Consider the following 13,142-nt stretch of genomic DNA (forward strand, 5'->3'; position numbering starts at 1 on the left):
CTTTCTTTCTTTCTTTCTTTCTTTCTTTTTTCCTTTCTTCCTTTCTTCCTTTCTTCCTTTCTTCCTTTCCTTTCTTTCTCTTTCTTCCCTTCTTTTTTTACTTTCTTTACTTACTTTCTTTCTTTCTGTACGTTCTCTCCTGCACTGTTGTTTCCCATTTCATCACATAACCAGTGATGAAAGTGAGAGTGAAAGGTCTTGAAAGGCCTCAAGAACAATATGTGTATGCACATTTTCCAGTGGATAATTGTTCATCTGCTCAGCATTCTGTCAGGATATTGTCATTTTACAGAATTTATATAGCATCTTGAAACAACAATCCTTGCTGTGGTATCATAAATCGTGGTTATAAATTTTGTAACGAAAGCTAACCTGAAAATTTAACTCCTCAAAATCATGCATAGACGTGTAGAGAACTGTGTCTGAATTATTATTTTCATTATTGTTATAGAGCACAGGATGAACACATTTATAGAGGAAATCAAATCTTAGGATATAAACACATGCAAGAAGAGCTCTCAAGTTCAGAGTCTGCATTTTTGAAAATTCAGCCAATTTCCATTTGTAGCTTTTGGAGGATTATGAAAGCAACATTTTTTTTCATCACTTCCAGCTTTAAAATAAACAAACAAAAAACATAACAACAACAACCCTCTACTTTGTCCTTTAAACAGTAACAATACAGATTTTTATCATTATCTGTATCATTGAAAATGTACAATGCCTTTCATTTATGAATCCTTGTAAAAAGTGTTTATGAGAAATTAGTAATCCCTTTGTAATTTGTAATTATTATTGATCAGTGTGTACTCATTTTGCAGACATTGATGAATGTGAAAATGAAATTAATCCACCATGCCATCCTTCTGCTACATGCATTAATACTAAGGGCAGCTACAAATGTCTCCACACTGATCCCTACAAGCTGGCAGAAGATGGAAGAACATGCATTGGTAATGGCTGTGAACCTACTGTCCATTAAAATGTTCTCTGTTCCACTTTACAATATTGTAAGAATTCATCAGATTACATTTTACTGAAGAGCTGTTAACATATGTGAATAATCTCTACACAACCATGGGCATAAAGATACAGACAGATTCTGTAAATGAAGGTGTTGAATAAATAATTCTGATACATAAATAAGTTTTTTATTTCCATTCCTATTGCATATAAACACAAAGTATTTCCTGACAGTGCATATGAAGAAGGAATCAAATTTGTCTCAGTTTCTCCTAGTCAGTATCTAAATTCAGCATCTAAATATTAACTAAGTTCTACCTGACACATTCCAAAACTGTCAACCCTTTCAGAGCCAGCAGAAACGATGCATTTTCTTGGGGTTTTCTACTTTTCAGCATGCTTGGAAGCTGGATGGTAGAAGTTTAGGGGGAATATGAGTGCAGCTGTCCTCTGAAGCTGAGCAATACCTGTTCTGGGGAAAGCTCCATGAAACCCACAATCCAACCACAAGTGGATGGGTATTTGCTTTACCTAAGTGCCCAAGGGAAGCACACAATGTTTAAACCACTCAGATCTTGCAGACAGTGGGCTGTATACCACACAATCATAAGCACACTGAATCTCACTGGTACCACATAATTTTTTTCCTATTTCAGCAATTCCTTGGTTATGACGTGAGACTACACTGTCCCTTGTTATTAATTGCTCTAAGAAAACATAAGATGATAATTCCACAGGAAAAATACCTAGTTGCAAACAAACATCTCTTCAATTATATGAGGTATATGCACTCAGTTTTCCAGCTGTGTTTCAGGATCACATGAGCAATCCAACCAGTGAGACTGCATTCTTCAAATGCCACCTTAAGCAAGGCTACAGGACTTCATCAAAGGCCCAGGAATGAGGTACAGTGGGAGACTGCACTAGCCCAGAAGGCACTCCAGTAGAAAAGCTTCCCCAACTGGAGGTTGCCAGAAGGGACCTACCTCTCTCTTGCTGTAGAAAAAGCAAATGCAAATCTTCAGGGCCTAATTTTTATGAGACAGACTAAAAAGTTGTAGCAGTAGCCATTCAGAGTTTCATCTGAATCAGAAAATACAAAAAAACCCACATTTTTTTAGGTGTTTCTTAACTTTATTATTTATTCTTTTATCCAATCAACCGTGGTTACATTTTTTTATTCCTCTAAATTCAGAGACAAAAATCTGCTTTCAGATTAATTTAAAGTGGTTAATTCACTGGTGTTGAATGCAACAATGATAACATGAAAACATATGCATTGGCATATGGCTGCTGTTGCAGTGGGTATGTGCTGTGGTCTTCCTGATCAGGAAGAAATAGATGGGTCTTTCTTCAAACAACTGAAAGAATTTTTGTGTCCACAAACCCTGGCCCTCATGAGGAATTTTACCCACAGTTGTAAGGACAGTACAGCAGGGCACATGCAATCTATAAGATTTTTGGAGAGTATTGACAGCTTTCTGACAGAAGTTGATCAAGGAGACAACAAGAAAAGGTGCTCTGTGGGACCTAGTGCTTAAAAATGGAATCACAGAATGGTTGAGGTTGGAGTTCATCTTGCCCAGTTTTTCTGTTCAAGCAAGATCATCTAAAGCCAGTTGTCCAGGACCATGCCTAGACAGCATTTGACTCTCTCCAAGTGCAGAGACTGCACAGCCTCTCTGGGCAGTGCTCACTTACCTTCCCAGTCTGTTTCCTGATGACACCCACTGGATACCAGTTTGTGCCCATTGCCTCTTGTCCTGTCACTGGGCACCACTGGAAAGGGCCTAGCTCCATCTTCTTTGCACCTTTTCTTCAGACAGTTGCACAAATTGACAAGCTCCCCCCTGAATCTTCTCTTTGCAAGGCTAAGCTGGCTCAGAGCTCTCAGCCTCTTCTCATAGGAGAGATACTTTAGATTCCAATTGTGTTTGTGCCCCTTTTCAGGACTCTTTTCAGTATGTCAATGTCTCTGGTGCACCCACCCAACTCCAGACGATGTTTCATCCAGAGCAGAGGGCATGGGCCGCCTCTCTTGATCTGCTGGCAATACTCTCCTTAACACATCCTAGGATACCACCATCCACCTTGGCAGGAAGGGTGCATTGCTGGCTCACCTTCAGCTTGGTGTCCACCAGGTCCCACAGGTCCTTTTCTGCCAATCCATTTTCCAGCAAGTCATTAGCTGGTGTGGACTGGGGCCTGGGTTGTTCCTCCCCACATGCAGGAGTTTGCATTTTCCCTGTTGCACTGTGAGGTTCCTGTCAGCCCATTTATCTCATCTGTAGAGGCCCCTGGGCAACCTGCTGTAGCTGATCCTGCTTGAACAGGGAAATTTGTCTAGCTGTCCTCAAAGGTCCCTTCAGCCTCAATGACTCTTCGATTCAATGTTGAGGTAAAGAGAACAGGTTTTAGCAGTGTTTTGTATGGTTTCTCTGTAAACTGTAGTTCCTAACATACTAGTGTACATCTCTCACTGTCATTTCTCATATTTTTTGAATTGAGAAAAGAGTCAATTAGCTACTTGATAGTACACTGCTCACAAAAAATATTTGTATTAACAAGGGAAAGGAGAATGTTACATCTAAGTGTATGCTTGTTTGTATAATTTCCACATTAAAAAAAAAAAGAAAAATTTACATAAAACAAGTCATTTGTGTTTTATTTCAGACAATAAGTTTTTATCAAGGTCCTTGAGTGGCTTCATTTGTCGGTCTATTGTTTTTGCATTTTTAAGGACATCATTCATAAGGCCTAGCTAATTTCATCCTATGACTAGAGTGAGGTTTTGAGACTTGGTGAAAAAAGGCAGTGCAACACTTTTCTAAACCAACATATTGGTGATAATAGATGAGCAGCTGAAACTGAGCAGTAATAAGAATTTGGGAATCTGCAGTATGGAGTGATTTAGAATTATGAGAGCACTTCACATTATTATGAGCATTTCAGTCTTCAAAACTAAAAAGCTCTTATAAATTTTGAAGCGCTCTAGTAATGCTAACTATTCAATACTAAAAATCTATATAACCTTCAATCCTGCTTTCATTGATGGAATTGATCAGTAGCCTCAAAGCTTTTTTTCTAAGTTTGGATAATGTCTTTGACTCAGATGGAAACTTGTATAGGATAACTTTATTCAGGAAGTGAATTTGTTGAATGGTCTTAAATCAAAGTTGTCCATTCCTTACCACTCTGGCCAAAGGTTCGTGATACTTTTAGAAGTAAAAAAACCCAAACCAAACAAACCCCCCAAAAACACAAACAAAAAAACCCCAACAAAACCCATAAAATTCCCAATTATCCATCTATGCATACTCTAATGACATTAAAAATACTATCACAATTTAAATATCTTCACTCTTGATCCACAGTTATTTTACCTGTGCACAAAATAATTTATTCTCAGTATTTCTCATATTCATGCAACCCAAATTATTGTCATTGGCCTCTAATTTAAATTAGCTTCAGTTCTTGTTTTGAGTTATATGACAGTGACAGATTATAACCTTTGGAGAAATGTTCCTTTTGCATGTTTTTACTGCCATGTCAAAGGAACACAAATCCTGAAAATGACACTTCCTTAAACTTTGATGGAATTATGATATTGGACCAGCTTTCTTTGCTGTGCTGCAGAATGCTGTAAGAAGTGACTCATCACAGCAGGTGCTTTAGTCTGCAAAGTCAGTTGGTACACCCAGCACTGCACCCTGCAGGGTTGAGAAAGCCAGCTGGTTTGAGATGGCAGAAAACAAGACTTTTGACACTTTTATCAAAACTATAGAAAAGATATGGCTCATTTTGGGAAAATTTACAACAAACAGGAGCTTTATATTCTGTGCTACTCATGTGCTTACAAAATTGATCTTTTTGTATGCTCAATTTTGTATTTACCAGTGAATGGATATGGTTGTAAAGACAACTGAGAAACTGAGATAAATAGTGAGGCATATTCAGGGGTGAGTAAAGAGAATAGACTGAATCAAAATAGTTCAGCACTTCAAATTAAATATGCACAAAGTTCAAAACACAGTTTTATTCCACTAATGATGTGTAAAAGCAACACTAAGAACTTGAATTAAAACAGAATAAGAGATAAGTTTTAGCAGCATTTTTAGCAGCTATATGTCAGTTATTTTCTGACATATGCCCTTTATTAGATTATTTCAATGAAAAATATAAAAACTCTATTATGATTTCTGTAAGTGTTCATGGCAATTCCATTGTGTCTTTCAGCATACATAAGAAAAGTTATTTATATTTATAGTTAGTTAAAAGCATTGACAATTAAAAAGCTAAGTTACCAGTGTAATCAGTTTTTAAATCTGTACAGCTTTTGGTGAAAAACTAAGAAGGAATTAACACTCTCATTTTACTATTCTTGATTCTGACTCACAGCCTGCAAATGAAATTGGTGTGCCTTTCTTCAGAAGTCTATCAGTCACATGCTTACATCCTTTGGACAATAGAAGTCAAGAAAAAATGGCAATCAGACCTCCCAACCTGGAAGGTCATTTTTATTCTGGATGATTCTACATGGTATTGGAAGCACATGCATCTGCCGAGCTGCCTCCCCATTCTCAAAACAGGAAACCAATTTTGTAAGGATACGGATGGCAGATGAAGATGCAGGGCGTGTCCATCAGTGCAGAGGCACATTCCACCCTCCAGGAAAGTTTTGTTGTTCTATCACTGTGTGCCAGTTTGTACTTTATCATGTTTTCCTCAGAAACACAAAGTGAAAAAACCAAAACATACTGTGGTGCTTGACTCTGCAGAATATATTTGTTGTCATGGGCCACATGCTGGATCCCCAATTCCTGAACACAGTAAAGACAGCCAACCTCCAGCCAACCTGTTAGCCCAGGCTAAACTCAGAGGAAAACACTTCAAGAGAAACTCAACCACAGGGCTGACAGCCTCGTCCAAACCACAGGGCTGAACTCATGCTGAAAAGCCAGTGGCAAGGCAAAGGTTTGTATACTGACCATTTCCCCAGGAGGTGTTTGCTTTCTGTTCCATGGTGCAGCCTCAAAACTGTGATTTTAGATCCTGTCTCATTGTAGAGCGATGTCCAGATGCCTGCCCAATGCTTGGATTGGCAGCCCATCCTCTGTCAGAATTATCGTGCTCTTCCCATTGTCCTTTTGGGTGTTTCACTCACCTGCTTGCTTATCACACACATGAGCTGCATGCTCTTTCTCTGACTTTATACAACAAAACTGTGGAGCACTTATCCATCATTTTCACTCATGGTGCCTTGAGGTTTCTGAATTAATTGTAGTTAATTATTATTTTGCTGATTTGATTGCAGAATGAGATTTGACCACAAGGGAAAGGATGAACATTATCTTTTGAAGAACATAGGAAAAGTTAATATTGGATGAGTGCCATGAAAGTACCAAGAGAAACTTCAGCCAATGTTCAAAATTAACTGCAGTTTTCTCACTTGTTTTTTCCCAGTACTTATCTGTCAATCAGCTTGTCTGAGCAGTACACATTACAAGTAGCCAGTTCCAGATCTTTGATAATTTTTGACATGACTGAAATAAGAGTCTTGTATTCCCTTTCCTTTTTGAGCTCCTAAAATAAAGAATAATGCTTGGTACCACTCTCTGTATAGCAAATTACCAGTAAAGGTAAACAAGTACAGGCTGAGTTTAGGGCCCCACTAGATGAGGAATAAATCAAAGGTAGTGGGTCATTAAAATCCCATGATCCTTCATGTGAATGGAAAGACTTAGAGCTATGGATCAAAGTTTATTCCACAATGCTTCAGGGATTTTTTGACATTTTTCACTATGATGGCAAGTAACCAAGATGTCAGCTGGAAAGCATTCAAGAAACACTGACTTCTTTGACAAAGAAGAATACATCATCATCTGTGACTTTTTTCTCTTTTACCATTTTCCAGTCTGTGAGAAAATTTGCAGCATTTTTCTGTCTTCTATTATTAATTTTAGGAAAAATACAAAGCTCTCAACTTCTTTGGGTCATTTTGCAGCCGTAATACCTCTAGCAATATCCTTAGATTTTTAACACTGCCGTGTCAAACCTTATACTAGGGATTCTGATCTGCTGCAAATGGTGTCTGAATGGAAAGCAGATAGACTGCTGACCACCCCAAAAATTTGTGAGCTTTGAAAGTAGAGTTGGTGGCAAGATTGTCAAGTTGTTACTGGCTACAAAGAGCAAGCTGACTACATTTCTCAAAAATTGCTGGTGTTTACTTGAACCCAACAAAGTCAAACGTGACTCTTCATTTTAACTAAAATATAAGAAATATGTGACGATGACAGATTTACCAGAAGGAATTTAAATAATTGCTGTATGTTTCATTCTATTAATAATCATTCTATTCATAATTAGCTCTGGCCCATTCTGACTGTTTCTGAATTAACTTTCCCATTATATTCCTCTGACATAATATTAAAATAAACTCACTGAATTATGATATTTCAGGTGGAACAAGTCCTCACACTGTAGAATTCTGCCATTTTCTTCCATGGGACAGAAATTCTTCCTTTGTGCTCTTCCCAAGTAAAGCAGTACTATTTTCTTTGACCTCTTTCTGAGCTGGTGATATGTGGCTTCTGTCTGGTGTGTATTACACTTTCAAAATAAAAGGAACCTGTCTGTTTAGTTGAGGTAAATAACTTGGAGTATTTAAGTGAGCTTATTGTAGAGTGATCTTCTTGTGTTTTGTGGTATTTTTACACTTTTTCTTGGATTATTGCAGACTCTGGTGACAATTCTCCTTATGCAAAACATAAACCCAAATAAATATATATACCTTCAGTGGAAGAAACCTGGCAACAACAGGAAGAAGGAATTTAAGTGACTGACTCATATAAGGTGTCTCTTTCTCCACAGAAACTTTAGAAATCTTCCTGAAGCAGATATGGCTGTTGATTTCTCACAGTGGAGGGCACACTGCATAAAATCAAAATCATAAGTAATTTGGTTTAAAATAAAGAGGAAAATGATGACACGTGAAGTCACTCATGCTTGTAAAAAGTGTTCTGATGTTTTCCATGAACGGTGCGACATCTGCTCTTCTTCCATTTTTGTATTAAACTACCAGAACCAAAACTTCTATATATATGTGTGTATACCCATATGGACGTAACCTTTGAGATTACAATGGGTTAAGTCAAGCAGAGGTCTTTCTGTGATTCTGCTCTATTGATTTGCTTAATAAAGATGTATTGAATACTGGCAACATAATGTTGCGTGTTATGATCCACTCTTCTATATGTTGTTATTCCATATGCCAGATTAAGTTGGAGAATGGGATTTACACCGCTTGATTTTAGATTTTCTTTGTGGTCTTCTGGGTGAAATTGACTCTTTTGGTGTACAGCTCCTCTGATACTCTTCTGATTTACTTCAGTTGTCTACACAAGGATGAAGTTAATGCTCCATAAGCTCACAGCACCACAAATCTAGACATACAATGCACAGATATCTGCATTTAGCTAATGAACCTTGCCAGGGCATGAGGGGGGCTGGAGGCTGCTTGAGGGTAGTTGCTGGAGATGCTGGAGGCTCCCTGGGCTGGCGGGACAGGGGCACTCAGGCAGGGCACGTCCCACCTCCTGAGCCAGAGCAGGGCAGCCAGGGGCACGGCGGCAGCCCCAGCCCAGGCACTGGGCACATTGCTGGGGACTAGGGATGGGACAAGGCTGGACTGAGACAGGAGCCTACAAGTGAGGTTCATGTTTCACATCAACAGAGGACTGCCATGGGCATTACTGTGCAGCATCTGTAGCAGAGAGCAGGAGGGAAACAAGCAGGAGGGGGCCCAGCTTAAAAGCAGGTCCCAAATAAAAGAAAAATTTCAAAATGCATGCAAATGCTAGAGTCCTATTAATTTTATTTTCCTGAGAAAAACTGGGGGGGGTGCAATCTTTATGCAACCTCTTTGTCTTGTCAATCTGAGGTTTCTCCCTGTTAAAATAAAGACTGCTTGATATTTAACAGCTGAGACACCCCTTGTGAAAGCTGTTTCCAGCTTATGCTAATTTGTGCTGCATTTTAAAATATGTAGAAATTTTTGTTTAAGTGAATTTTTAATTTAATTAGCTTGTCACTACAAAAACCTGATAGACAAGACTGAAATTTGTTTAACAAAATAATAATTAATAATAATATGTCTACAAGATATTTTTCTGCAGGCTCTAGAAACACTTTGGAGACTGCTAGCCCAATCTGGATTAGGACTAGGACTCTTACTCACTATACTTCTAAGTAATTACAGCAATCTTTCCTTACTAGAAAAGCTATGAATGAGATATATTAATTTTTTTTTTTTTTTAGAAAAGGAAGCAACACAAATTCTTCAGTTTTAATGGCAGAGCAGAATTAGATTTTCAGTACACTGGAAATTTAGGAGCAGCAACAAAATTAATACTTTGAAAAGTATTGCTGAGACATACTTACATTTTCACTAAGAATTTGTGATGAGGATGCTGGATATTATTAAATATGTGAAATATAATCCTTTTATGCTATCCAGTTAGCCTATGTATGTAAGATTATTGAACATGTGGGCCTCTGACTCTTTTCCCTGTTTTTTGACCCAGACTGCTTTCCTGGGTCCAACAATATCAGATCTACCCTCATTTTACCATGACTGAACTATTTTTCTAAATTCTTGCACTCATCCCTAATCTAGCCTATTATTCATGATGATGCTATTTGGATATATACAAGAAAAAGAACAAAAAAAATAGACATATCTATATATCTATATATCTATATATCTATATCTATATATAGATATAGATATATAGATATATAGATATATATTTCAAAGTGTTTTCTGGTTTCTGAAGAAAGTCCATTTTTTTACATAGCACCAAAAATCTTTAGTACTATTATTAAAAAACAGGAAGAGTATTGTGATGGTAAGGTAATGCTAACTACAAGCCTGGATTTACTTCTGCTTTCCTGTCCTGAATCCATTGTCTTTGTTTCACTTCTCTGCCCCCTTTCTCCTTAGTATGCTGTCTGCAGCATTCCTTCAATACAGTTCAACAGAGAAAAACCCCTTGCTTTAACACCGATGTATTGGAAACCTCTAGGCATTTACAGGTAACTAATTTTTTTAATAAAGATTGCTCTCCTAATCTGCGTTTTGTACAAGACAGGAATTTACACAAACTACTGGAATTTTCCATGCTAATTCCAAAGTGAAACTACATTTACTATTGATCATTTCAACAGAAAATCTTGGTTCATTTTCATCAGACAATATTTATAAAACATGTAGGAGTCCAAGGGCTAGATCAAGTACAGCAATCAAGCAGCTAAGCCTAGGCAGTCCTGAAACCTCAGTTCCTGGCTGAAGGAAAATGAATTTCTGCACCCAAGATTTAACCTTAGATTATGACCCTGACATGAATTTTCCTGAACAACTAGCTGGGATCTGTCTTTTCTTTTGCAAATAGACCCCTATCCCATAACAGCTTACAGGTCAGAGAAAACAAAATTTCACAGGGACTCTACAGCTAATGCTACTCACTCCAGAAGATCAGGCCTGACGCTGTTAGAGTTGCACCATGGTGGACTGATATACAGGGTTAGCAGTATAAGGAGGTCTTGATTTTATATATAATTTTATTTCTGGTTTTATTAATGTATGAGAATAATTGCTTATGTAACATTTTAAAAGTATCTTTTTATTTTTTTCCCATAAGCTTCCTAAGCCTGGTAGGCTTTGTTTCATTGCCCTCCCTTTGCAGAAAAAAAGCTGCATAAGTGGACTCTTTATCAAAATAAATTTTCGTGGTCCTGCAGGAAGCGCAGACTGCATCTCCATTAGGTGAGAGAACAGGATCAATGTAATAACTCCTGCACTGATCTAATTTGCATGCTTAACCCATTTCTACAATCCCTGTGCAAAACAGCCAACCTGCTTCAGGAGAATTGTATCGATCGTGAAGTAACGTTTGCTTATCAGCATTCTCTGAGAATATTGCGTTGAATCCCTGCCTTAAATTCACACAGCATGGAGAGAAACACCACTGCCAAGAACTTATTTTGTACTTAGTAGTTATTCTGTGACTGTAGGTGCAGACATGTGAACAGGATTTAAATTCACCTTTTTTTCTTTTCAGTTTTCCTTCCTTTCTTTCCCCAAATTTCTGCTGAGGATTCATTTTGATCTAAGAATCCTTTCTGAACTGTTGAAATGTCCATAACAAGGAAAGCTATGTTTCCATATGGTAAACCATATATGGGGTTTTATTCCTTGTTTTACAGTAAATTACTCTGAAAAGAAGAATGACTGCAAAGTGTTAAAACTGATCTGTTTCCTTGCCTGTGCACATGTGGGTGTTTGCCTGTGTGTACACGTGCTCTTTGGCAAAATACTTGCCAATTAGTTGGAATGAGATGAAAAACAGAGAAATTTGAAGGATTTTAGAAAAGTATTTTGAAAGCATCTCCTCTGCCCCACTTAACTGATATAAAAGAATCAGAAACTCTTTTCAAGAGCTAAGGCTGAAACCTGAACTATCCAGACAGCCACCAGCACTGAACTTCAGGTCTCAGAAGCTTCACAGAAGTACTCCAGTTATGCTGTGTAATTTTCCTTTTTTCTTTAAATGTTTGAAAGCTGATTTAAATAATATATTTCTTTCATTTCCAAATTTTGCTCAATAATTTCTTTAGGCTTTACCTGAAATGACCCAGAAGATATGTTTCGATTCATGATGAATTGCTCACTTTATTGGCTGTGTGAGAAGTTCAGCATGTTTCCTTCTTTTGTTTTAAACAGAACATATTTTGTTAGCACATCAGGTCTGTTGAACATATTCAATAGATAGAAATTATCTAGTTAGTGAATAGAAGCTGCAAAAAACCACCATGACAATGAAGACATCTCAGTTCACCATACTGACCAATCCAGCCAGTAAGGTCTAATGTCCCCAAAATTAAAACATCATAAAAAATAATTCTGAAGTGAAATCTTACATCTGATCAAAGTTTATCTACCGGGAAGATATTTACTCCACTACAGCAGTTCCTTAACAGAAGGGTGGGCATATAAACATAGAATTATCCCATTTCCAAACCCAGAGTAACAGTATAGAAATAATACAGTTGACAGTGAAGTGTTTATATAAAGTCCCGCAGATGCACTGGGATTTCTTACATGTTTTACCAATGATTTATATGTTAGTTTTGAGCAAATTATTGGATTTTGGTTTTAATATACCTTTAAAAATGAGGAGAATATTTGAATCACTGCCAGAGGCAACCTGTCACATGCTAATAAAAAAAAGAAATTTAATCTCACCCAAGAACTTGACAGCAAGTGAATTCTTTCCTTCCACATGAGGTACCACAGAAAGAAGGATTACAAATAAGCCTTGGAGACTAGGGATATCAACAGAACACTGCATGCAAATTGGGGTACAAACCTGCTTGCAGACTGTTCTCTGAGCTGAATACTAAATTAGGCAGGGAGCTAGTGAACCTGTATGAGATTTGGTTTTGGACATAGTGGGTTTTAGCACACCCATGAAAGGGCAGATGACAACTGTGCTCTGAAAAAGGTAAGGGGCATGAACTTTGGGATGCAGAAAATGTTTTTTTAAAAGCCAAGGTAAGAAAAGATGAATAGGTGCAGGAATCTATCAGCAAGTTGCAGAAAGAGCCATTGTTACAGAATGAATGCTGAGAAAGGTGCACAAAAATTGCAAGCTGGAGCTCATAGTTCATGGCATATATTGTATAACAGTAAAAGTTACTTTGAGAAAAAATAAAATCAAAAGGTAAAGGACAGAGAGAAAAAGAAAGAAAAAACTCTCCTCAGTGGCCAGCAGGAAGAGAAGTGATGGAGGTTGCCAGGTAAGCAGGCACTCCAAGGCTCCTCTCCAGTGCAGCAGGGTTTCCCCACAGCACTCTTGCAGTAGAGACACAAGCTTTATGTTTGAACCCTTGTTGATGGCTCCTGACTATGAGATCTTATCTCTGATTTGCTGACTGGGGCTGGTGCTGCATCCTCCCTGCAGCACTCCATATTAAGCATATTTTTAGCTCTCCAATTTACCCTGAAGACCTAAAAGAGGTGAAAATAGGTCAAGATTAAGTGTTTCTCCTGCTGGCACAAGTGCTTCTTTTGAGAGCCCAACGCAGCCACATTACCAACTTAGCAGGAGCAAGGCCAT

At 37.8% G+C, this 13,142-nt stretch overlaps 1 protein-coding gene across 3 annotated transcripts in view; it reads left to right on the forward strand.

The window, feature by feature from the left end:
* TPO (thyroid peroxidase) overlaps nucleotides 1-8,173 on the forward strand; it is a 45,793-nt gene extending 37,620 nt beyond the window's left edge. The window contains exons 14-15 of one of the 3 annotated variants that reach the window (XM_059842819.1): nucleotides 822-953; nucleotides 5,362-8,173. In XM_059842819.1, the coding sequence (XP_059698802.1) occupies nucleotides 822-953; nucleotides 5,362-5,372 (143 nt within the window). In that variant the 3' untranslated portion in view covers nucleotides 5,373-8,173. Of the gene's footprint in view, nucleotides 1-821; nucleotides 3,428-5,361 lie in introns of those variants that run through there. The other 2 variants (XM_059842818.1, XM_059842820.1) reach the window with 2 other exon arrangements.
* Nucleotides 8,174-13,142: the final 4,969 nt, after the last annotated feature.

This window comes from Haemorhous mexicanus, chromosome 3 (genome assembly GCF_027477595.1).
Source record: "Haemorhous mexicanus isolate bHaeMex1 chromosome 3, bHaeMex1.pri, whole genome shotgun sequence".
NCBI classification, from domain to species: Eukaryota; Metazoa; Chordata; class Aves; order Passeriformes; family Fringillidae; genus Haemorhous; species Haemorhous mexicanus.